Genomic DNA, 27,620 nt, shown 5'->3' with positions numbered 1-27,620 from the left:
GTGTGAACACCACGGACAGCACGTGGACGACATAGGGCGCCCGGGGGGGGATTAATTAAGCTTTTGTGTATTTTTGGGAGTAAATACAGATAAGGTGTGATGGGATGTACAACAACAAGAAAATTCATCAGGGCCCGATCAATAATACCCTCCTCATAAGCTTGGTTATTTACTGTCTTAATACTGCATTCAATATCAAACTTAGGATCACCTTTCAGCATCCTATATACACTTGGGTCATTTAATTGTCTCTTAGCCTCCTCAATGTACATATTAGTGTCCATAACCACGACCACACCCCCTTTGTCAGCGGGTTTAATAGTGAGGTCCTGGCTATGGACCAATTCTTTCAGTGCCTGCATTTCAACAGTAGTGATGTTCGGATATTTAATGTTGTTACCCTGTGTCGAGGAGCCCAGTGCATATAAATCCCTTTTGACTGATTCCACGAATGTTTCAACGGAATGTGACACTATAGGCGGCTGAAAATTGCTCTTATTAGGTAAACCATAACTATTAAGACAAAAAGCATGCGGATTAGTATCTAATATTTTTTCATTACGTTGAGCATCAAACCAGATTTTCAATTTTACAGATCTGACAAAATTATGGAAAGTCTTTCTTTTAACGCATCCGGATCGTTGGATCCTAAAAAATTAACCTGATTAGAATTCTTGGTGATATTAGTAGAGTGTTCCTGATTTGACTTCTCCTTAGTAGAATAGAAAGAGTTGATCCAGCGCTGCAGGAATGTGGTTAAAAAGGAACGTATTCCCAATTTTATTCGTATCAAAAAGCTTTTCTAAAATTCGATAACAGGCAGACTTGGCATCAAGGCAGTAGTCGGTAGGTATAGTGAGCCTACGCGTTTCAAGCACGTCAAGTGCTCTTAGTCATGGCATTCATTCACCAAAGGAAGGTCGTAGAGCGAAATCCGGCGCTATTTTCATGTGGACCGGAAGCCGCTGCCGGACAGTAGATGACGACTTCTGGCCCCGGCAGGGGAGCGTAGACCAGCGCGGCGGCAGGAGAAGGTAATTTATGTTCGTGTATATGATGTGTGTATTATGTTCGTGTATGTTCGTGTGATACTGTCTGCTGAGCCCTGTATCTAATCCTCCTACACTGTGCAGTCGCTCAGAAAATGGTGGCACACAGTGTAGGAGGTTTGAAGACATTGAAACCCTTCCTTCTCCTGGCACTAGCCAGAAGAAGGGAGGGGGGATAGTGTGAGGACACTAGAGAGAGTGTGTCTACCCCAAATTTGCAGCATACATCAATGAGGTTGCTTTACCACAGTGACCATGCTGCAATTTTGGGAACTGCTCCCTCTAGTGACCAGCACATGGAAATGTTATAAATTAGAATCTAATTTATAATATTTCCTGACTTGTGAAAAAAAACAAAAAAAAAAAAACAACATGTAATCACTTAAATACTAATTGTTTAACGGAAAAAAATAATAATTTCTAGTGACACATTCCCTTTAACTGCATTTCTCCACTTCAGGACAATCCCTCTAAGAATAAGACATTCACTTTTAGTTTCATTTCTCTGATATCTGTAGAGAAGCTCCGCAACTAACAGCACACACACATAAACTGAGCAGCAGCTAAAAATGGAGGAATATACATGGAAAAACATTTTTGAGAATGAGAGAGAGGACCAGGGAATTAACCATGTGTGGAGCTTTTCTGTGGATGAACATCTCCAGGCACAGCAGGGATATCTGCAGTACACGCAGTGCACCTTTGCAAGGTAACCTCTTATACAAAGCTCTGGCTAAAGATCTGATTCTATGAGCCTGATATAAGCCTGTTCTCCCATTTGTTTTATTTATTTGTTCATTTGCTACGGGTATGAATGCCTGAAGAGGGGTCACAGGAAAATATTACCAAAGGAAAGGTTTGGGAAGTTTTCCTTTGTTCTTTTTTCTGGGATCTCGACGACTTCAGAGAAAACGGAATACTATAAAGGGAACGTTTGGGAAGCTTTGACAAGAAATAAATTGGGGGATTTTATTTACATCCCGTGTATGTTCTCCTTTCTCCAACATATTGTAAATAAAACAAACGGCAGCTAAAGACAAAACCGGTAAGAGAATAGACTTTCATTAAGCAAATATTAGGTTTCTTAGGTTTGTAGAATGCTAATGTAGCAGAGCTGAATGTGTGAATCAGGGGCGTAACAAGTTACCATGGATCCCCAAAGAAAAATTTGGAATAGGGCCCAATTTATCAGGACATAAAATTGCCACATGTTTTTTTTTTTTTTACAATTTGCACCTCTGGTAGCCAGGAAAAATGTACACACTTTTGATATGTATGAATAAAACCTAAATTACAATATTAATTTCATACTAAACCCTCATACCTATATATTGTCAAAATTCCACATAACACTTTTTATACACAGGCATTATCATGCAATTTTGTGTTATAGTGCAATTTTTCATACAAAGTGCATACAAATTTATATTTTTAGCTAAAAGTGTGACCCACGCATAAATTTGATGCACCACACTTCTTACAAATTCAATTTTAACCCCTTCCCTCCTCATTTTTCGGATTTTCACTTTAGTTTTTTCCTCCCCACATTCCAAAAGCTATAATTGTTTTATTTTTCCGTCTATATCGCCATACGAGGGCTTGTTTTTCCCAGGACAAGTTGTAGTTTTTCATGGCACCATTTATTGTACTGCATAATGTACTGGAAAGCTGAAAAAAAAATATTTGTGGGGTGAAATGGGCAAAAAACAGAGATTACGCCACATTTGGGGGGGGGGGGTTGTTTTGTTGTTTTTACGGCGTCCATCAGGCAGTAAAAACGACATATTCACCTTATTCCACAGGTTGATACGATTACGGCGATACCAAATTTATGTTTTGTTTCATGTTTTACCACTTTTAAAATTATATCACCATATTCTGAAAGCCATAACTTTTTCATTTTTCCATCAATTTAGCGATGTGCTGGCTTCAATTTTGCGGGGCGAGCTGTAGTTTTGACCGATACCATTTTGGGGTATATGCGATTTTTTTTTTTATCACTTTTTATTTCATTTTTTTTAGCGCTAAGGTGACCAAAAAACAGCAATTTGCGTGTATTATATATAGATTTTTTTTTGTGATAGTTCGGACTTTTACAGACTCGGCGATACCAGTTATGTTAACTTTTATTTTTTTATAACATACATTTAGGGAAAAAATGTGAAAAGGTTTTTTTTTTTGAACTTTGAAAACTTTATTTAACTGTTTTTACTTTTTTTTATTAGTCCCCCTAGGGGACTTGAAGCAGCGATCGTTTTATCGCTTGCATGATATACTTCAATACTAATGTATTGCAGTATATCTTGATTCTGACAGTCTCCTCTAAAGCCCTGCCGGAGGCAGAGCTTCAAAGTAGTACAAAGATGGCAGACCTGGGGGCCTTTGTTAGGTCCCCAGGCTGCCATAACAACCGTTGTTACCGGCCGATAGTGACGAGGGACGAGGGGGGCGCGGTGGCTTGTTTGAGGGGGCCCCCCTGGTTCTAACACTTTAAATGCAGCGGTAGCGATTGACCGTGGCATTTAAGGTGTTAAACAGGCCGAATTAAAGTGAACTTTGATTCGGCCCGTTGCAGCGAGGTGTCGGCTGTCTAACACAGTGGTCATCCGCTGTGTATGGAGCAAGATCAGCCTGTGAGCTCGCTCCATACTTCCCCTTAAGGGTATGTTCACACGCTTAACAAAAAACGTCTGAAAAATATGGAGCTGATTTCCAGGCGTTTTTGAAGCTGAGAATGAAATTTGGAGCTTCTTTTGAGGCTTCTTTTCAGACGTTTTTGAGGCGTTTTCTGAGGCGTTTTTCATAGTGTTCAATGGAAAATTAGCTCTAAAAAACGCCTCAAGAAGTGACATGCTACTTCTTTTTATGGAGCGTCATTTTACGCTCCGTTTTTTGACAGCGAAGCGTAAAATAATGGCTTGTGGGAACAGAACATCGTAATTCCCATTGAAAGCAATGGGCAGATGTTTGTAGGTGTATTAGGGGCATTTTTTCAGGTGTAATTCGAGGCGTAAAACGCCTCCATTACGTCTGAAAAGAGATCGCGTGCACATACCCTTACCCTTATCACGTACAGTTACGTGATAATGCGTTAAGGGGTTAATATGCGCAGAGTTCATACATACCACTTATGCCTAAGTCTACATGCACAACAATCCGGTTTTAAACTGGAAATGTTAGAAGTAACAACCTATAAAGTACAGTCATAACACACGCCTTAAAAAGTGAGTGCACCCCCAAAGCCTTTGTTTCCTGAAAGAAGACAACCTGGCGATTGCAATTGTCTTCAAAAAGGAAAAAAAAAAAATGATTATACATTTCCACCTAAAACTCACACACAAGGAGAGGTTTGCACTCAAAAACATGTAAAGATAATAAACTACAGTGTGCAAAGTTCATATATTTTACATACGTCTGCATCAATAAGCGTTTGTGCTCTCAAAAACGCTGAAACAGAGCCCATGTACGATTTGGCCATCTTCCACAAATGTGTTAAAAACATATACCGCTCATGGCAAACCGCTACTATGCTACCAAAATCAACATTTTTGGAGAGCGCACAGCATGCCGTGTATAAATTTTTTTACTTTTTAATGTATTCTTACTTTTACTTCTCTATGGGGGCTGCCATTTTTTTTTCATCTCTGTATGTGTAGATTAACGACACATACAGAGATGCTATATGGCACAGCTAAAAATGGAGGAATATACATGGCAAAACATTTTTGAGAATGAGAGAGAGGACCAGGGAATTAACCATGTGTGGAGCTTTTCTGTGGATGAACATCTCCAGGCACAGCAGGGATATCTGCAGTACACGCAGTGCACCTTTGCAAGGTAACCTCTTATACAAAGCTCTGGCTAAAGATCTGATTCTATGAGCCTGATATAAGCCTGTTCTCCCATTTGTTTTATTTATTTGTTCATTTGCTACGGGTATGAATGCCTGAAGAGGGGTCACAGGAAAATATTACCAAAGGAAAGGTTTGGGAAGTTTTCCTTTGTTCTTTTTGCTGGGATCTCCACGACTTCAGAGAAAATGGAATACTATAAGGCTGGGTTCACACGTGGCGGAATTTCACTTAAATTCCGCTGCGGACACTCCGCAGCGTTAATCCGCAGCGGAGCCGTTTGTCCATTGACTTACACTTTAATTTAGCAGTGTTCGTTTAGACGAGGCGTAAAATTCCGCTGCGGAGCATAGGCTGCGGAGCGGAATTTGGTGTCCGCAGCATGCTCTGTCTGTTGCGGAGCAGTGGCGGACTCATGGCGGAATTTCTCCATTGACTTCAATGGAGATTCTAAATTCCGCAATGAAGTCCGCAGCTGTCATGCACATGTTATGTGTGCTGCGGATGCGTCTTGCTTTTTTGCCATGACATTTCTTCATTCTGGCTGGACCTATGTATTTCTAGGTCTACAGCCAGACTGAGGAAGTCAATGGGGCTCCCGTAATGACGGGAGCGTTGCTAGGAGACGTCTGTAAATAGTCACTGTCCAGGGTGCTGAAAGAGTTAAGCGATCGTCAGTAACTGTTTCTGCACCCTGGACAGTGACTACCGATCACAATATACAGCAACCTGTAAAAAAATATAAGTTCAAACTTACCGAGAACTCCCTGCTTCTGTCTCCAGTCCGGCCTCCCAGGATGACGTTTCAGTCTAAGTGACGGCTGCAGCCAATCACAGGCCAAGCACAGGCTGCAGCGGTCACATGGACTGGCGCGTCATCCAGGGAGGTCGGGCTGGATGCCGAAAGAGGGACGCGTCACCAAGACAACGGCCGGTAAGTATGAACTTCGTTTACTTTCACTAGGGAAAGTGCTGTCCCTTCTCTCTATCCTGCACTGATAGGGAGAAGGGAAGCACTTTTCCCGCAGTCCGCAGCAGCTAGTCCGCATCAATGTACTGCACATTTTGTGCAGATCCGCAGCAGAATCTGCAACGCAGATTCTGTGCGGCATTGATGCGGACAGTTGCGGAGGAAATCCGCCACGTGTGGTCATGCCCTAAAGGGAAGGTTTGGGAAGCTTTGACAAGAAATAAATTGGGGGATTTTATTTACATCCCGTGTATGTTCTCCTTTCTCCAACATATTGTAAATAAAACAAACGGCAGCTAAAGACAAAACCGGTTAGAGAATAGACTTTCATTAAGCAAATATTAGGTTTCTTAGGTTAGTAGAATGCTAATGTAGCAGAGCTGAATGTGTCAATCAGGGGCATAACAAGTTACCATGGATCCCCAAAGAAAAATTTGGAATGGGGCCAAATTTGTCAGGACATAAAAGGCCCTTTAACCCTTTCATTGCCACATTTTTTTTTTTACATTTTGCACCTCTGGTAGGACAAAAGGACAATTACAATATTAATTTCATACTAAACCCTCATACCTATATATTGTCAAAATTCCACATGAGGGTATGTTCACACGGCCTATTTACGGACGTAATTCGGGCGTTTTAACCCCCGAATTACGTCCGAAATTACGGCTTGAAAGCGTTGGCAAACATCTGCCCATTGAAAGCAATGGGCTGACGTTTGTCTGTTCACACGAGGCGTATATTTACATGTCGCTGTCAAAAGACGGTGCGTAAATAGACACCCGCGCCAAAGAAGTGTCATGTCACTTCTTCAGACGTAAATGGAGCCGTTTTCCATGGAAAACCAGCTCCAGTTACGTCCGTAATGGACCCGGCGTTCAAGCGCCTGCACATGCCGTTACGGCTGAAATGACGGGGCTGTTTTCTCCTGGAAACAGCCCAGTAATTTCGGCCGTTACGGACGCTGCCGTGTGAACATACCCTAACACTTTTTATACACAGGCAGTATCATGCAATTTTGTGTTATAGTGCAATTTTTCATACAAAAGTGCATACAAATTTATATTTTTAGCTAAAAGTGTGACCCACGCATAATTGTGATGCACCACACTTCTTACAAGTTCAATTTTAACCCCTTCCCTCCTCAGCCATTTTTCGGATTTTCACTTTAGTTTTTTCCTCCCCACCTTCCAAAAGCTATAATTTTTTTATTTTTCCGTCCTTATAGCCATATGAGGGCTTATTTTCTGCGGGACAAGTTGTAGTTTTATTTAAGGCACCTTTTAGTGTACCGCATAATGTACTGGGAAGCTGAATATAAATTATTTGTGGGGTGAAATGGGCAAAAAACAGCGATTACGCCATTTTTTGGGGGGTTTTGTTTTTACGGCGTCCATCAGGCGGTAAAAACTACATATTCACCTTATTCTACAGGTTGATACGATTACGGCGATACCAAATTTATATATTTTGTTTCATGTTTTACCACTTTTAAAAAAATAAAACTATTTGCTAAATTAAAAAAATCTTTTGTGTCGCCATATTCTGAGAGCCATAACTTTTCCAATTTTCCATCAATTTAGCGATGTGAGGGCTTAAATTTTGCGGGGCGAGCTGTAGTTTTCATCGATACCATTTTGGGGTATATGTGATTTTTTTTTATCACTTTTTTATTTCATTTTTTTGGAGCGCTAAAGTGACCAAAAAACAGCAATTTGCGTGTTTTATATATAGATTTTTTTGTGATAGTTCAGACTTTTACAGACGTGGCGATACCAGTTATGTTAACTTTTATTTTTTTTAACATGCATTTAGGGAAAAAATTTGAAAAGGTTTTTTTTTTTACATTTTTAATACTTTATTTTTTTTGGAACATAAAAAAAACCTTTATTTAACAGTTTTTTACTTTTTTTATTAGTCCCCCTAGGGGACTTGAAGCAGCGATTGTTTGATCGCTTGCATTATATACTGCAAAACTAAAGTATTGCGGTATATCGTGATTCTGACAGTCTTCTTTGAAGCCCTGCCAGAGGCAGAGCTTCAAAGGAGTACAAAGATGGCAGACCTGGGGGCCTTTGTTAGGTCCCCAGGCTGCCATAACAACCGTTGTAACCGGCCGATCGTGACGCGGGGGGCGCGATGGCTTGTTTGAGGGGGCCCCCCTGATTCTAACACTTTAAATGCAGCGGTCGCGATTGACCGCGGCATTCAAGGTTTTAAACAGGCGGAATCAAAGGGAACTTTGATTCCGCCTGTTGCAGTGAGGTGTCGGCTGTGTAACATCACCCGCCATCCGCTGTGTATGAAGCAAGCTCAGCCCATTAGCTCGCTCCATACTTCCCCTTAGCCCTTATCAAGTACAATTACGTGATAATGCGTTAAGGGGTTAATAAGTGCAGAGTTCATACATACCACTTATGCCTAAGTCTACATGCACAACAATCTGGTTTTAACCCCTTAATGACCAGGCCATTTTGCGCGTTAATGACCAAGGATTATTTTTTGTTTTTTCACGGTCACATTCCAAGAGTCATAACTTTTTTTTTATTCCGTCGACATTGCCATATAAGGGCTTGTGTTTTGCGGGACGAGTTGTATTATGGAATTGCACCATTTTTAGATCCTTATAATATATCGATCAACTTTTATTAACTTTATTTTAGGAGAGAATTGAAAATAAGCAGCTATTCCAGCATTGATTTTCACGTTATAAATTTACGCCATTTACTATGCAGCGTAATTAACATGTTAACTTTATTCTATGGGTCGGCACGATTACGGGGATATCAAATATGTAAATGTTTAATATGTTTTCCTACGTTTGTGCAATAAAAACCCTTTTAGAAAAAAATTACTTGTTTTTGCATCGCCGCATTCCAAGAGACGTATTTTTTTTATTTTTCTTTCAATGTGGCCATATTGGGGCTTGATTTTTGTGGGCCAATGTGTCATTTTCATTAGTACTATTTTGGGGTACATAGGACTTATAGATTAACTTTTATTTAATTTTTTATGGGTGGAATGGGAGAAAAGAGAATTTTGCCATTGTTTTTTGCGTTTTTTTTTGGACGCCGTTCATACGACGGTTTAATTAATGTGTTCATATTATTGTTCAAGTTGTTACGATCGTGGGGATACCATATATGTGTATGTGTTATTTGTTTTGGCACTTTTACTAAATAAGACCACTTTTTGGGCAAAAAAAAGGTAGTTTTATTTGATTTTGATTGTAAATTATTATATTTTTTTTCACAAACTTTATTTAACTGCTTTACATTTTTTACATTTGCTGAAGACAGACCTGGGGGTCTTTGTTAGGCCCCCGGCTGCCATGGAAACCCGACGGCGACCCGCGATTTCTTTGCGGGGGCGCCGATGGGGTGACAGAGGGAGCTCCCTCCCTCTGTCAAACACATTAGATGTCGCTGTCGCTATTGACAGAGGCATTTAATGGGTTAAACTGCCGGAATCGGAGCGCGCTTGGATTCCGGCAGTTGCAGCAGGAGCCAGGCTGTGTATAACAGCCGTGCTCCTGCCGCTGATCGCGTGGGTACAGTGTCAGTACCCGCGCCATCACAGGACGGATATATCCGTCCTCCTGCACGAACTAGCAGCTGCAGAGGACGGATATATCCGTCCTTCGGCGTTAAGGGGTTAAGCTGGAAATTTTAAATGTAACAACCTATAAAGTACAGTCATAACACACGCCTTAAAATGTGAGTGCACCCCCAAAGCCTATATGTTTCCTGAAAGCAGACAACCTGATGATTGCAATTGTCTTCATGTACAGGAAAAAAAAAGGATTATGCATTTCCACCTAAAACTCACATACAAGGAGAGGTTTGCACTCAAAAACATGTAAAAATAATAGACTACAGTGTGCAAAGTTCATATATTTTACATACGTCTGCATCAATAAGCGATTCTGCTCCCAAAAATGCTGAAACAGAGCCCATGTACGATTTGGCCATCTTCCACAAATGTGTTAAAAACATATACCGCTCATGGCAAACCGCTACTATGCTACCAAAATCAACATTTTTGGAGAGCGCACAGCATGCCGTGTATAAAAATGCAGCTTAATTATAGACACAACCACGTTCATGCAACTTTGTTTCGCAGTGATTATAAGCAAAAACTACATGGAAATTCAAGTTTGTGACTAAAATGTGTACTCAGGCCATCGTCTTGTGCAAACAAAATGTACTCTGCAAAGAACTTTAAAATGTGAGGATTTGTTGCACACTACACATGTCTATGTTCATAGTTGCCTGTGTTAAAGAAACGCCAAAACCACTGGAAAGCAACAACCAATTTTTACATGAAAATTAAATTGGAGATTATAAAGGTATATCATTTTCCCCCTATACAAACTCTAAGGCTGGATTCACACAAGCATGTTCGGTCCGTAAAGGACAGAACGTATTTCGGCCGCAAGTCCCGGACCGAACACACTGCAGGGAGCCGGGTTCCTAGCCTCATAGTTATGTACGATGCTAGGAGTCCCTGCCTCTCCGTGGAACTACTGTCCCGTACTGAAAACATGATTACAGTACGGGAAAGTTATCCTGCAGCGAGGCAGGGACTCCTAGCATCGTACATAACTATGATGCTAGGAGCCCGGCTCCCTGCAGTGTGTTCGGTCCGGGACTTGTTGCCGAAATACGTTCTGTCCTTTACGGACCAAACATGCTCGTGTGAATCCAGCCTTAGGGCTTATTTAGACAAACGTGTAATACGTCCGTGCAACGCGCGTGATTTTCACGCGCCTCGCACGGACCTATGTTAGTCTATGGGGCCGTGCAGACTGTCCGTGAGTTTCACGCAGCGTGTGTCCGCTGCGTAAAACTCACGACATGTCCTATATTTGTGCGTTGTTCGCGCATCACGCACCTATTGAAGTCAATGGGTGCGTGAAAATCACGCGCAGCACATGATAGCACTTCCGTGTGACTCGCGTGATTCGCGCAACAGCAGTAAGAACTATGAATGAAAACAGAAAAGCACCACGTGCTTTTCTATTTACAAACATACAAACAGAGTGTCATAATGATGGCGGCTGCGCGAAAATCACGCAGTCACGCATCATATGGTGATGACACACGGAGCTGTTATGGACATTTTGCGCGCGCAAAACGCACACGCGCGTGTAAATCCGGCCTTAGGCTGTGTTCACACGTTGTGATCTAATCGTATCTTTTGCTGCGATTTTTGTAAAAATTGCAGCAAAAAACACAAATTGACAACAGCGAGTGAACATAGAATAAGGTCTCATAAACACAAACGTGTTTATGCGGCCGCAATTCACCCGCAAATGCGGTCCGTGCATTGGCTGGAAACCAAAAACATAGGACAAGTCATTATACAGTCCAGGTTTGCGGTCCAGGCTCATGGAAATCAATGTGTACACGTCTGTGAATTGCGGGCAGCCCGTGAATTACACTCCGCGGCTGTCCATGCCGCATTTACAGGCCGTGCACATGGCTACGGTCATGTGCATGAGGCCTAACACTAATTAATAATTGCAATTCCCTAAACGTAATCTAATTAGTTAATTAATAATAATTTGAAAATAAAATGAAAATTTATTTTCTTACTGATGGTAATCTTTTTTAGCCATCAGAAATGTATTAGAGATTACTCTCTAGTTATCGCTATGATTATAGCGTGTAATGGGTATCGCTAAAAAAACGGTCAGCGTATTTTATGCTAAAGATTAGGTACGGACAGTGTAAAATGTACAAACTTTTTTGATGCAAATATATGAAGCTCCTTTTTAACCTGCTGTAACGCAGGCTGTGTCACCAGCGGCGGATTAAGTGTACCATGGGCCCTGGGCTGTTGACACAACTTGGGCCCCCTCCTTCCCCCTCACACCCAATTCAACCCACCCAACACGCTGACACTGTACCCGGATACAAAGCAGCTGTATCTCAAAAAGTAAAAATCATTTTACTAAAAGGTATTTAGAAAGTTGCACCAAACACAATGATACACTGTTTTATTAAAGAAAAAAAAACTAATAATAATAATAAAAAAATTGTAACCCCTATCTTTACCCCTTCCCGACATTTGTCATATGGATACGTCATGGAAAGCTAGTGCTTCCCGCATTTTGCCGTATCCATACGACAAATGGTGGACACCGGCTCACAAGCTGAGTCGGTGCCACCATCGCCGGATGTCAGCGGTATCTTACCGCTGACATCCGGCTGTAATGGCGGGGACCGAAATTAGCTTCGATCCCCACCATTAACCCCTTAAATGCAGTGCTCAAACGCAATCGCTGCATTTAAGCTGTTTGCAGCTCATCGGAGCCCCAGCAATGAAATTGTTGGGTTCCAGTGGCTGCAATGGCAACCAGAGACCTAATGCTGGCCTCCCGGTCTGCCTAGCATGGAAAACTTCCAGCCCCCACCCGGTGGCGGGGCCTGAAAGGCTTCCGTAGCCGACGGAAGATGGCGCCGGCTCAGGAGTTCAGCCGGCGTCATCAGCGGTGGATGTCAGCTGTATGTTACAGCTGACATCCACCTGTAACGGCAGGAACCAGAGCTAGCTCCGATCCCTGCTATTAACCCCTTCGATGCAGTGATCGCTGCATCTTAGAGGTTGCTTGTGGATCAGCAGCCCTGCCATGCAATCAGGGCTGCCGATGCTACTATGCAAACAGGAGCCCTAACAATGGCCTCCTGCTCTGCCATTACGGAAGCCGATTAGGCCCCCCGGGAGGCGAAGCCTTGTCGGCTTGCTGTCAGTGAATGACTGACAGATCTAATACATTGCACTACATAGGTATTAGAAAAAAAAAACTGACCATTGGGCCTTCAAGTCCCCTAGTGGGACTTGAAAATAAGTGTAAATTAAAGTGTCAAAAAATAAAGTTTTAAAACATATAATAAAAGTTTCAAGTAATAAAATAAAACACAATCGCCCTTTTCCCTTATAAAGTCCTTTATTATTGAAAAAAAAAAATAAACTATACTGCCGCGTCCATAACCGCCTGAACTATAAAAATATTGTTATTTATTCGACGCGGTGAACGGTGTAAAAAAAAACCCGTAAAAAACTATACCAGAATTTCTGTTTTTTGGTCACTTTGCCCTACAAATATTGGAATAAAAAGTGATCAAAAAGTCGCATGTATCCAAAAATGGTGCCTATAAAAACTATATCTTGTCTCGCAAAAAACAAGCCCTAATACAGCACCATCGACAAAAAAACATTATGGTGCTCACAACTTGGCGACAGAAAAAATACATTATTTTTACAAAAGTAATTTTATTGTGCAAAAAGTTGTAAAACATAAAAAAAAGTGCTATAAATTAGGTATCGCTGGAATCGGACTGACCCGCAGAATAAAGTTAACATTTATAACCCATGGTGAACGCTGTATAAAAAAAACCTAAAAAAACGATGCCAGAATTGCAGTTTTTTGGTCCCTTGCCTCCCAAAAAATAGGATAAATAGTGATCAAAAAGTCGCATGTACCCCAAAATGGTACCAATAATAACTACAGCTCATCCCGCAAAAAAACAGCCCTCATACCACTACGTCTATCAAAAAATAAAATTAGTTAAAGAGGCTCTATCACCACATTATAAGTGCCCTATATTCTACATAATTTGATCGGCGCTGTAATGTAGATTACAGCAGTGTTTTTCATTTAGAAAAATGATCAATTTTGACCAAGTTATGACCTATTTTAGATTTATGCTAATGACTTTCTTAATGCCCAACTGGGCATTTTTTAAGCTTTTGAACAAGTGGGCGTTGTAAAGAGAAGTGTATGACGCTCACCAATCACGCTGTAAATGACAACCACACAAACTTAGAATGTGGTGACAGAGCCTCTTTAAGACTTCCATAACTCCGGAAATAAAAAATATGCAGATATGCCAGCCCAAGGGGAACATTTCTTCTGTTTCAAGGGGCGAATTATCAAGGCCCTAAAATTAGGGAACCAGGAAGGGGAGGACCCAAACATATCTGCTGGAAGCGAGGGCGCCCGTATTAAACCAGGACAAGGCTTCCCAGCAAAATTCCCCAAACTGCAAAGGTGCAGAGTGTGGACTAAAAGGGGAATAAGGAAGGACATTTATCAGTGTGACACCGGCCTGTGCAGAACGGATTGGGCACAGCGTAACACACATCTATGAATCATTTTATTGTTTTTTTTAACCCAATTATTATACTACCTCACTATGCCCCTGATATACTTTGCCCAGCTTACATATGCCCCCACATTTAAATGGAAACACCAGCAATACTCAAACAAATCTACTACCAAGCAAATCCACGCTCCAAAAGCCAAATGGTGCTCCCTCCCCTCTGAACCCTACAGTGTGCTCAAACAGCAGTTTCCTTACACATATATGGCATCGCCATACCCAGGAGAACCCTTTTAACCATTTTTGGGGTGTGTGTTTCCAGTGGCACAAGCTGGGCATGACATATTTGCCACTAAAATAACATCTAGGGAAAAACTTAAATTTTTACTTTTCACCATCCGCAGCACAATCCTTTATGAAAAAGACCTGTGGGGTGAAGATGCTCACTACACCTCTTAATAAATGCCTTGAGGGGTGCAGTTTCCAAAATGGGGTCACTTCTCAGGGGTTTCTTTTATTATTTCACATCAGAGCTCAAGCAATTGTGAACTAATACTTTGTAAATCGCCAAATTAGGCCTCAATTTTACATGGTATTCTTTCACTCCTGAGCCCTGTCAAATGTCCAGGCAAAAGATTAGGGCCACATGTAGGGTGTTTCTAAAACCGGGAAACACAGCATAATAATTAGAGAGCTGTCTTGTAATGGTGGCACAAGCTGGGAACCACATATTGGCATAGCTATGGAAAAAAATCCCATTTTCACTCTGCAACATCGAGTGCACACTGATTTCTGCAAAACACCCGCGGGGTTAACATGCTCACTACACCCCTAGGTGAATACCTTGAGGGTTGTAGTTTCCAAAATGTGGTCACTTCTGGGGGATTTCCACAGCTTTAGTCCTACAGGGGCTTTGCAAATGCGACATAGCGCCCAGAAATCAATCCAGCAAAATCTGCACTCCAAAAGCCAAATGCGGCTCCTTCGATTCTGAGCCCTGCCGTGTGCCCAAACAGCAGTTTATGACAGATAACGGTGTATTGCCGTACTCAGGAGAAATTGCTTTACAAATTTTGCAGTGCTTGTCCTTCTTTAGTCCTTGTGGAAATGTAAAAAAATTAGATAAACCTACACTTTCTTTGAATAAATTTGGATTTTAATTTTTCTGGCCTAATTCCAATATTTTCTGCAAAAAACCTGTGCGATCAAAATGCTCACAATACCTTTAGATAATTTCCTCAATCGGTGTAGTTTCCAAAATGGGGTCTTTTGTGGGGGGTTTCCACTGTTTTGTCCCCTCTGGGGCTTTGCAAATGTGACATGTCCTCCGCAAACCATTCCTGATTAAGCCAAATAGCGCTTTTTCCCTTCTAAGCCCTGCTGTGTGTCCAAACAAATTTTGCGGTGCTTTTTTTCCTTTAGTCCTTGTGGAAATGTAAAAAAAATAGCTAAACCTACATTTTGTTTGAAAAAACATAGATTTTAATTTTTCTGGCCTATTTCCAATAATTTCTGCAATAAACCTGTGGGGTCAAAATGCTCACTATACCCCTAGATAATGTCCCTGAGGTGTGTAGTTTCCCAAATGTGGTCACTTTTGGGGGATTTCCACTGTTTTGGCACCGCAAGTGCCCTTCAAACCTGACATGGTGCCTAAAATATATTCTAATAAAAAGAAGGCCCCAAAATCCTCTAGGTGCTCTTTTGCTTCTGAGGCCTGTTCTTCAGTCTATTAACACACTAGGGCCACATGTGGGATATTTCCTAAATCTGCAGAATCTGGGCAATAAATATTGAGTTGCATTTCCCTGGTAAAACTTTCTGTGTTACAAAAAAATGGTTTAAAAATTAATTTCTACAAAAAGAAATGAAATTTCACCTCTACTTTCTTCAATTCCTGTGAAGTGTCTAAAGGGTTAAGAATCTTTTTAATTGCTGTTTTGAATACTTAGAGGGGTGAAGTTTTTAAAATGGGGTGACTTATTGGGGGTTTCTAATATATAAGGCCCTCATAGCCACTTCACAACTGAACTGACCCCTGTAAAAATAGCCTTTTGAAATTTTCTTTAAAATGTGAGAAATTGCTGCTTAAGTTCTAAGCCTTGTAACGTCCTAGAAAAATAAAAGGATGTTCAAAAACGATGCCAATCTAAAGTAAACATATGGCGGATGTTAATTAGCAACAATTTTGTGTGGTATAACTGCCTGCCTTACAAGCAGATACATTTAAATTTAGAAAAATGGTAATTTTTGCAATTTTTCGTTACATTTTGGTGTTTTTCACAATTAAATACTGAATTTATCTAGCAAATTTTGGCAGTATCATAAAGTCCAATGTGTCACGAGAAAACAAACCCAGAATCGCTTGAATAGGTAAAAGCATTCCGAAGTTATTACCATAAATTGAAACATGACAGATTTGAAAAATGAGGCTCTGTCAGGAAGGTCAAAAGTGGCCAAAGAGGGAAGGGTTTAAAGTGTAACTAAACTTTTAAAAAACTTTTGACATGTCATAGGGATGCGCAGAACTTTTAATTGGTGGAGGTCCAAGCGCTGGGACCCCCACCGATCGCTAAAATGAAGCGGCAGAAGCACTCCATTGAATGCTACATAACTACTGAGGGTTGTATGGGGGGAATTATATTGCAAGGGGAGGTCAGATTGTCTGACTGACTGCTGAGGGCTCTATAGGGGGTCTGAGTGTCTGACATCTCTATGGGGGGGATATCCCTCCCATAGGGACCTCAGCAGTTAGTCGCTCAGACACCCCTTTAGAGCCCCCAGCAGTCAGTCAGACAATCTGACCTCCCCTTGAAATATATTAGTAACTACTGGGGGCTCTATGGGAAGGGGGGATTATACTGAAATGGGGTCTAACCATACAAGTGACTGCAGAGGACTCTATGAAGGGGGGAATAATCCCCCCATCCCCCATAGAGCCCTCAGTATTTATTATACTGCAGGGGCGGCAGGGGTTGAGCGTCTGACTGCTGAGTGCTCTTTGGGGGGAAATGATTATCCCCCAATAGAGCCCTCTGCAGTGAATTAGATGGACTCCCCCTTTCTGTATAATCTACTCCCCCCCCTAGCGTCGGCCGATCAGTTTAATGTTGACTGGGGCAGGAGGCGAGTACCACACTAACCTCACCCCATGACCACTGCCCTGCTTTCCTGTTCCTCTCTGGCATGGTAGCACAAACCCCACAATACTCAATCAAAATGAAATAAAACATGACAACAGTTTCTTTGGATAAAAATGGCCACGGTGTTTATTAAGGGTAACCTAAGATAAAATAATTCGAAGAGAATAACCATAAATAATCGAATAAATAATAAAATATAAATATTTTGACCAATAAAAACCAAGTCCGCCCAGCATTAGCTGGGTGACAAACCCCTCTAACAAACAACGTGACGTGAAGGAATTTAAGAACAATAGGGCGGGAGGGTGGGCGACGGTCCAATCTTCAAAAACTGGCTGCTTGACCACGATGAACTGCTCCTTTTATGTCCAATTTTCCCGCCTTTAGGATTTTATCAATGACCAATCAGCTGGCCTTCCACAAATCTGCCTGGAGATAGAATCTGCCAGAACCTGCTCATGCAATTGCACAGCTGACCTAGGTCCAATCAGCTGGGACCAACTCCAAACTGCCCAGAGACAGAAACATCTGGAAACCGGCTCGTGCCACCAGCACAGCTTACCCGGGGGACACCACGATGGTAAGTACCATTCTAATATAAAATAACAAATGGAGAAAAGAGGGAAAGGGGGAGAGAAAAACATACCAAGCAAAAAAAACATATTTTATTAACAACTTATGGGGGGCCGTGCGACCATGTGTCCCCCAGGCAATAGCCTGGGGGGCCCCTGACATGGTAGCACAAACCCCACAATACTCAATCAAAATGAAATAAAACATGACAACAGTTTCTTTGGATAAAAATGGCCACAGTGTTTATTAAGGGTAACCTAAGATAAAATAATTCGAAGAGAATAACCATAAATAATCGAATAAATAATAAAATATTAATATTTTGACCAATAAAAACCAAGTCCGCCCAGCATTAGCTGGGTGACAAACCCCACAAGCCATGACATTACCAAGACATGGCCCCCCCAAAACACCGCAGCCATTCTTCAATTAAATTCTGCAGGCCCAAATTGAAAATGTCGATACCCACATCAGAAAGATGTATACAATCATTTCTGAACAGCCCGTCTGTGAGGTCTTCAAGGTCACTGTGTCTATAAGAAAGACCACCGAGGACCGACATGTATTTAGACATGGCTCTATTAATCCTTTTACGGATTCGATTCAAAAACTTATAATTTCCAGAGGACCATAGCAGTCTTGGAATAATCTCTGAAAAGGAAATAGTAGCGTCAGGGAAAAGACATTTTATCAAGGCTATATCCCTTCTCATTTCCCAAAGTAAGTCCAAAGTCTTTTCTTTACCTAGGTCATTGCCTCCAGCATGGATGACAATTAAATTCGGATCCGGCCAATAAGAACTCAGTGATTTAACTAAAGAAAACACGTTCTTCCATTGCAAACCCCTTACCCCATGCCAAAAAACCGAAAAAACTAGCGGATCCATAGACAAATTTTCTGTATAGGACCTTCTCGCGGCTCTCTTCTGTGCCCAAAATATAAAAGAGTGGCCAAGGATCCAAACAACCAAACGCTTACCTGTGGATATATAATTACACTACTAACAAGTCTGGTCGAACATAAAGTTTAAATCTATTAGACTCCCACCTTCCAATTCTTTTTATAATCCCTTCATCAATTCCTAACTGTGCAGCTTCCGTAGCTGCACCTATTCTAAACGAATGGGAGGATATTTTTAAATGCTCCAACTTCAGGGACTTCAAACATTTCTTCAAAACAGAGTTAAACTGAAATCTGGACAGCTGATCCCCATTCTGATGAATCAGGAAAGCAACCCCAAGACTCGGCCTGATTGACAACCAATGTTTAACATTAGAAACTGGGCAAAGAACAGAACCCGAAAACTGATTAATTCTAACCAAACGACCTTTTCCTAATTGATCTGTCTTAGATTTTTTTAACAATAACAAAACATGGTCAATTTTGCAACTAACATCCTGAAATGAAAGGCCCGGGACTGAAACTTTACTCTCTGCCACCAGTTCGCTTATTCTCAAGGCTGCAAAGAACATTAACACAAATGCTGTTCTAAACAAACACACTTCAAAATTACTAAAACAAACTAAATGTAACACATTGAATAATTTTAACAACAAATCTAATGAAATAGGCCTTCGTCTTTCCACAACCGGAGCTGACCTATGGTAACCTTTCAAAAGCTGCTTAACTGGGAAGAGCGAAGAAATAGCCGGACAACTGTTTAATTTAAGAAAGAAAGAGATGCCTGCCAGAGACTTAGAAATGGAGGCAAATGACAGCCTCCTACTAATCAGGCTACATACAAATTTTAAAACTAGACCTACCTCATTATGAAAGAAATTACAGTTCTCATTAACACAGAAATTAACCCACTCCTTCCAAGCAGCTGAATAATCAGCCCATGTTCTTGGAGCCAAGGATCTCTGAATATTAACATAGATTAGTCCCAAATCAGATTCCATAAATGAGGAGGACACGGAATTCCACAAAGCTCCGCTTCTGGTGCCATCGTTCTGAACCTCCGCCACTGACAACGAGATAATGAATCTGCTATATCATTCTTTTTTCCTTCTATATAGCTAGCTTTCAACCAGATGTTCAACTTCAGACAACATAAAGTTAAATGTCTTAATATCTTAACTACTAATTCACATTTTGAAGATAATGTGTTAATTGCAAAGACCACACCTTTGTTATCCGTAAACAACAAAATTCTCCTATTCTTAAAATAATGACCCCATACAACTATGGCTACCAAAACCGGAAATAATTCCAATAAGACAATATTTGAAGTAACTTTGCTTACACGCCAAGCACTGGGCCATAACTCAGCCGACCATTGACCATTAAAGAATGCCCCGTAGCCCATACTACCGGCTGCATCCGTAAATAAAGACAAAGAGTCAGAATCCTCAAAATTAAACTGCCAGCAACTGCGTCCATTAAATTTAGATAAAAATTCTAGCCATACAGCTAAATCTTCTTTTAGCTGAACCGTTAACCTAATATGGGACCTAGGTGACTTAAGACCCCTTGTTGAAAAATACAGTCGCTTTGAAAAAACTCTTCCCATAGGAATAACTCTAGAGGCAAAGCTCAACAACCCTAACAGTGACTGCATATCACGTAATGAACATTTCTTCCTAGCTAACATACTGACTAAAGAAACCCTTAACTTTAACAATTTTTCCTCTGGTAAACTAAATTCCATTCTCTCAGAATCTATTCTAATACCTAAAAATTCTAATGACCTACATGGAAACACAGTCTTCTCTTCAGCTAACGGAACACCAAAAAATTTCATAAACTCGACAAATTTTAACAATAAGGAATAACATAACTCAGAACTAGCATCACCTATAAACAAAAAATCATCAAGATAGTGCAGAACACCTCCATCCGGAATTTGCTTCTGCACTACCCAATGTAAAAAGGATGAAAATGCCTCAAAATAGAAACAAGATAAAGAAAAACCCATTGGTAAACATTTGTCATAAAAATAATCACCTTCAAATTGAAAACCTAGAGAGTTGAAACCTGCAGGGTTAACTGGTAGTAAACGGAAAGCTGATTTGATATCAGCTTTTGCTAAAAAAGCATTTTGACCAAACTGTCTCAATAAAGAGACAGCCTGATCAAACGAAGCATAGTGTACTGTCGCTTTAGACTTGTCAGCATCATCGTTTAATGAAGCCTTAAACGGGTAAGAAAGGTGATGTATTAAACGGAATGAATTCAATTCCTTCTTAGGGACAATTCCTAAAGGTGAAAGTCTAAAGTTTGTAAACGGCGGATGTATAAAAGGACCAGCGATCCTGCCAGTTTCAAGCTCTTTCGGGATTTTCTGATGCACAATATCCTTATGCTGCTGGATGGATTTCAAATTATCCACCCAGCAACAACCAGATCCTTTGAAAGAAGGGATATCAAAACCAAACTTAAAACCGTTAAAAATTAAATTAGCTTTCTCCCTGTCTGGGAACATTTCTAGCCAAGGCGCCATTCTTATTAATTTCACTGGCGTCCATGCTTTTGGATAACTGTTCTTTGGAACTAGGGGGTTGAGACTGGTTTGCTCTTTTAAAACAGCGACACATTGGGTGCGAACCCCCACAAAAGGAACATTCATGTTTATACCGACAATTGTTCAACCATTTACACTGAGCTTCATTATAAGCAAAGCAAACTCCTTTCCTCAACGTATTCTGAGAACTAGGCTGCTGCTTGGGCACTGACCTTTGTGGAAGCATTAAACTAAGCCACAAACCAACATCCTTAGTGCCCCATTTTAATGAAGGGTACACTGCCATCTTCTGGCGAAACATTTCATCATAATTGTACCATGCTAAACCACCAAACTGGCGGTAAGCCTCAAGAATAATGTCTACATGCTGAAATAAATTACTAGAATTAATGAAAGACTTTTCCCCTAAAACTGAAGCATAGATACAGAACGCCTGTAGCCAGTTAAAGAAAGACTTAGGAGGAGAACGTTTTTTATCCTCATCTTTATCAGACTTACCATCCTGCTTGACAAGAGTCTCCTTCGCGGATGGTAATAAAGAAAATAAATCTATAAACTCGTTCCTCCAAATACGCTCCTTAATTGCTGGCTGTAAATGAAAACCTAATGGCGAAATATCGCAAGACATCACTTCCTTACAACAAGTTTCCGAAACACCAATTCCTTTCTCTAAAACAGGAATATTACTAAAACCAGCATTCTGTAAATGCTGACTACTATGCTTCCATACATCAGCGGGGGAACTAGCAGGAACAGCCGACTTACTGACCAAATCAGCTAATAATTTTAAAATATCAAACATTACATTAGAATTGAGGGGAGGGGGGATGGGGTGGGACAGATAAGGGGTAGCTGGCATCTCACCACTCTGTTCCACCTGTCCTGGGTCGTGCACCACTTCTGCTACCTCCTGCTGCGTGCCTGTAGATCCTGGGGAAACTTGCTGACAGGAAAGTTGACTCCTGGGACCTCTTCTTCTCCTTGATACTGGCGGGGGTGGGGAATAAGCCACCCTAGTCTTCCGGCTCCTCTTCCTCGGTTGCAGCTCTGAAGAAAAGTCCTGCGCCGCCTCTAAAACCAGTGAGGCCGGCGCTTCCGCTGTGTCCTCCACACCATCCTTGGAGCAGGAGGGGGTACCCGACCAACCTGTTGTCTCCCGTTCTCTGACTAAACTTCTGGCCAGCGGGTTAGCCAATTGCGCCGGCACTTGCTGCGCACTTCCGGCACTGTGCGCCACCTTCTTTGATGACACGGTCGGCCGCCTCCTCTCAAGCTCCGGCACCTGGAGTGAACGTCCGGAACTGCGCTCCACCCTCAGTGATGACTCTGCTGCAGACTTCATCCTCTTGGCTGCAGCTGATGACGGCACCTCGAGCGACGACCCAGCAGGAGACACTGCTTCCTCTATGTCGTTTTCCAGCCCAGTAAGTTCGCTTCTTCCCTCGACTTCCCTCGACGGCGCTGCTGCTAGGCATTGCCTCAGCCAGTTTTCTCCTCCTTCCGACTCCGCTCTTCTGATCAGCTCCATCAGCAGGACATCCATGGCGACGGTCCAATCTTCAAAAACTGGCTGCTTGACCACGATGAACTGCTCCTTTTATGTCCAATTTTCCCGCCTTTAGGATTTTATCAATGACCAATCAGCTGGCCTTCCACAAAACTGCCTGGAGATAGAATCTGCCAGAACCTGCTCATGCAATTGCACAGCTGACCTAGGTCCAATCAGCTGGGACCAACTCCAAACTGCCCAGAGACAGAAACATCTGGAAACCGGCTCGTGCCACCAGCACAGCTTACCCGGGGGACACCACGATGGTAAGTACCATTCTAATATAAAATAACAAATGGAGAAAAGAGGGAAAGGGGGAGAGAAAAACATACCAAGCAAAAAAAACATATTTTATTAACAACTTATGGGGGGCCGTGCGACCATGTGTCCCCCAGGCAATAGCCTGGGGGGCCCCTGACATTATCAGAGAGGCGGGTTCTAACTTCTACCACTACTAGACGTGCCTATCGGGACGCATGTCTGCTAGCCCTATCCCGCCCCTGCAAGTGCTGTCCCTCCCCCTCCTCCCCATCAGCAGCGGCCCTATTCTGTCCCAGCTTGCCGCTGCTGTTGCTCTCCATGACCCTCCTCCCCATCAGCAGTGGCCTCCTGCCATTAGCAGCGCTGGCATGCTGCATAGTTCTCTCAGTGATTTTTTAAATAAGGCCCCAAGGAGCTTAATTGATGCGACCTCAATGCATTCGATAGATCAAGATTCTAGCTAATGACCGTGCTTTGTTGTGTTCTTGGTGCTCGCAGAGTGCTGTCGCAATGTTTTTTTGTTATGTATAGTGATTTTACAATGGCCGTTCAAGGGACTATTTCTGATGCGCCGCAGCGCTTCAGAAGTTTATTGCAACACTATGCGTTGTTCAATCCCTGTGCCAAAGCTGTTGCTAACAGCCTTGCACAGCATGGCACTGATCAGAGACCAATAAAGTCACCTTAGATGTCGCATCAACTAGCAAACGTAGCATCTACGGTGTTTGACAGAGGGAGGGGCTCTTAAGATGCGACAATGAAATAAACTAAGATCCAAAACACGTGTGGTATTAAAGGGTTAACTTTAGATGCAATAAATAATATAGGGAAGCGTAAGAAGGGAAGGTGGGCAAAAACATTTCATCTTTTTATTTAAATTTTATCAAAATCCCGACAAGAGCATACATGTAATGCCTATTGGGAAAGGATGGGTGTGTAATACCCTATGTGTATTCACCCTATTGTTTCACATTTCTAATCCCATTTATTTTTATTTTTGTTAATTGCTCTCATTTGCATTCTTTTTAAATATACCGAGAACAAAGAGTCAAATATAAGAAATGGGAACAAGGAAGGAAAGCTCAGACCAAATATATTACAAAAAATAGGTTGAAATATTTGCTAATATATGCACAAGAAGCTTTGTATGAACAGTGCAATTAACAAAAATAAAAATAAATGGGATTAGAAATGTGAAACAATACGGTAAATACCCACCCTATCAGTTCCCAATGGGCATTACATATCTGCTCATCTGATTTTAATAAAATTTAAATAAAAATATTAAATGTTTTTGCCAGCTTCCCTTCTTACCCTTCCCTATATTATTTATAGTTTACTATTGGTGGTGTACATCAGGGTATAACATAAGCAACCCAAAGAGCGTAATCGGCGCGTACATGCCTTGCCCCGTACTATTTGTAACGCGCACGCGTCCCTGCACTTTACTCGGTGCATGTGCAGTTCGATATTTCTGTTCGACGTTCTAATTGGCAGTACTGCGCATTCGCTGAATAAAGATCAGGGACGCTGCGCATGCGCAGTACTGCCAATTAGAAGGTCGAGCAAAAAGATCGTACTGCCCATGCGCCGAGTGGAGAGCAGGGACGTGCGTGCGTTATAGATAGTACGGGGCCAGGCATAAACCGATTACGCTGCCTGGCCCCTATCAATCAATGTAATAAGGGAGGGGAGTTGAACTGGGGAGCAAAGTAAGAGCATTTAGGTGCAATGGTCACGCCCTCATTGCACCTAAATGCTCATTAGCATAAACTTCATAAAACATATTTCTCTACAAAGGAGGCATTAAGCAGAAATTTAAACTAAACGCTTGAAACAGGTTAGTCTCCTCTACAATACCCTGGTATTAGTTTAACTCGTACATTCTGGTGACAGACTCCATTTAACTTTAGACGCAGTCTCTGTACATGGGTGAAAATCATCCAAGTACAGAAATCTTTTTACTGAAGGCACAACAACATATAGTATTAGAATAAAACAGCCAAAACTTGGTGGTCGGGAGTAATTATTAGGTTTTTGTAGTAATGTAAATTATGCCTGAATACCTGGTGTGGGATTTTTCTTTTTTTTAAATTACTTTTTCCATAGTTTTTTATATATGTTAATTTTTATTTTATTTTTATATATTTTTTTACAGTTTACTATATTTATTTAATAATTATGTTCCCTTTTTTTACTATAAGGCACAAGACATCAGGGAACATATGATCTATGTTACCTGAAGTCTGTATCCACATATGTCTGCGGCAAGACAGCCTATATAAATATATAAAGACCTCATCCAAATGGCTATATTACAGATGCATACATTCTCTAAGTTATATGGAGCCATAGTGTAGCACCCTTAGAAGTGTATGGAGTCTTACTGTACCTCCACCTGATTTCATAAATAGCAGCATGCTCCATTGGATGTCATATTATCCCCTAAAAGCATTGCTTCTACAGAATAATATACCTATAATATGGTGCCCCAACAAGTACCATACAGCAGTGCACAAAGTGGATTTAGCACTGTAGTACAGGCCTCCAGACTCAGTGAAATGAAAACACATGGACCAAGCTTCTAAGCCCTTATTCACACGACAGGGTTTCTCGGCCGGGTGACGGGCGTTCATAAATCGTCCGTCACCCGGCTGCATTAGGAACAATAGACCCCTAATGGGGCTATTCACATGACCGATTTTTTGACGGCCCGGGAAACCTGGCCGTCAAAAAATGGGACATGCCCTATTTTCGGCCGTTTACCCGGCCGCCCGGCTCCCATAGAAATCTATGGGGCCGGGTAATACACGGCCATCACCGGAATGTGTCCTGAGTGAAGACCATGTATTCCGTCGCTCGCGCTCTCTCTCCTCCTCCTCCTCCTCACAGTGCAGAGTGCATGTGAGGAGGAGTAGGAGGGTCTCTATTTTTGCTCCCTGTAGGAGTCGGAATCCCCAATCCCCGGCCGGAGATTGGGGATTCCGCTACAGGAGAAGTGAGTGACTACACTGTCCATATATGGACACTCAGCGACGTCACTCACTTCTGCAGCGGAATCCCCGACTCTATGGCCGGGGATTCCGCTACAGGAGAAGTGAGTGACTACACTGTCCATATATGTACACAGCGACGTCACTCACTTCTGCAGCGGAATTCCCGACTCTATGGTCGGGGATTCCGCTACAGGAGAAGTGAGTGACTACACTGTCCATATATGGACACAGCGACATCACTCACTTCTGAAGCTGAATCACCGACCCTGTGGCCGGGGATTCCGCTACAGAATAAGTGAGTGACCAAACTGTCCATATATCGACACAGTGATGGTCACTCACTTCTGAAGCGGAATTCCCGACCTGTGGCAGGGAATTCCTCTCCAGGAGAAGTCAGTGACTACACTGTCCATATATGGACATTGAAGTCAGTGACCTCTCCTGGAATGTTGGGGGGGGGGGATGGGTGCAACCTACAGGGGGCTGTGTGGCATCACCTACACGGGGCTGGGTGGCATCACCTACAGGGGGCTGGGTGGCATCACCTACAGGGGGCTGGGTGGCATCACCTACAGGGGGCTGGGTGGCATTACCTGCAGGGGGCTGGGTGGCATTACCTGCAGGGGGCTATGTGGCATTACCTGCAGGGGCTGGGTGGCATTACCTGCAGGGGGCTAGGTGGCATTACCTGCAGGGGCTGGGTGGCATTACCTGCAGGGGGCTGGGTGGCATTACCTGCAGGGTGCTGGGTGGCATTACCTGCAGGGGGCTGGGTGGCATTACCTGCAGGGGGCTGTGTGGCATTATCTACAAAGGGCTGTGTGTGGCAACAAATTTAAATGAAATTCATCTGATTTTAAAACGGACAGGGAAAAAAACGGATGCAAAACGGGTCAAAATCGGCTGTTAAAAACGGCAGCACGGCCCGGAACAGAATCGGAACGGATGCAAACCGGCCGGGAAAAACGGCCCAAAACGGCCGATTTTATCGGCCGACACTCGGACCCTGTCGTGTGAATGAGGCGTTAGGCCTCATTCACACGACAGGGTCCGAGTATCGGCCAATAAAATCGTCCGTTTTTCCCAGCCGGTTTGCATCCATTTTGCATCCGTTCCGATTCCGTTCCGGGCCTTGTTGCCGTTTTTAACGGTCGATTTTGACCCATTTTGCATCCGTTTTTTTCCCTGTCCGTTTTAAAATCGGATGAATTTCATTTGTACATTTTTGCCACACACTTCCCACTGTAGATAATGCCACACACAGCCCTCTGTAGATACTGCCACAGCCCCCTGTAGGTAGTGCCACACAGCCCCCTGTAGGTAGTGCCACACAGCTACCTGTAGGTAATGCCACACAGCCCCCTGTAATTCCACACAGCCCCCTGTAGGTTGTGCCACACAGCCCCCTGTAGGTAGTGCCACACAGCCCCCTGTAGGTAGTGCCATACAGCCCCCTGTAGGTAATGCCACACAGCCCTCTGTAGGTAATGCCACACAGCCCCCCCCATAGCTAATGCCACACAGCCCCCTGCAGGTAGTTCTACACAGCACCCCCCCCCCACCTGTCTGTAGATAGCGCCACCGTTCCAGGAGAAGTCCTTGACTTCAATGTCCATATCTGAAAACAGTTAAGTCAGGGACTTCACCTGGAGCGGAG

The 27,620-nt window shown here is 42.4% G+C and overlaps 2 protein-coding genes across 2 annotated transcripts in view; one reads left to right on the top strand and one right to left on the bottom strand.

The window, feature by feature from the left end:
* The first annotated feature begins 1,618 nt into the window (after positions 1 to 1,618).
* LOC142759533 (receptor-transporting protein 3-like) overlaps positions 1,619 to 27,620 on the top strand; it is a 38,216-nt gene continuing 12,214 nt past the window's right edge. Inside the window, exon 1 of the mRNA XM_075861802.1 lies at positions 1,619 to 1,758. Within this exon, the coding sequence (XP_075717917.1) occupies positions 1,619 to 1,758 (140 nt within the window). The remainder of the gene's footprint in view (positions 1,759 to 27,620) is intronic.
* LOC142758984 (uncharacterized) lies at positions 1,879 to 23,119 on the bottom strand. Its single transcript, XM_075860757.1, has 3 exons — positions 22,022 to 23,119; positions 19,284 to 19,660; positions 1,879 to 1,968 (listed from the first exon to the last, which is right to left on the bottom strand). The coding sequence occupies exons 1-3, from the start codon at positions 22,698 to 22,700 to the stop codon at positions 1,879 to 1,881; spliced, it is 1,146 nt and encodes a 381-aa protein (XP_075716872.1). The 5' UTR covers positions 22,701 to 23,119.

The sequence above is a fragment of the Rhinoderma darwinii genome, chromosome 4, assembly GCF_050947455.1.
Source record: "Rhinoderma darwinii isolate aRhiDar2 chromosome 4, aRhiDar2.hap1, whole genome shotgun sequence".
Lineage (NCBI taxonomy): Eukaryota > Metazoa > Chordata > Amphibia > Anura > Rhinodermatidae > Rhinoderma > Rhinoderma darwinii.
This window is presented reverse-complemented; position numbering and strand designations above follow the sequence as displayed.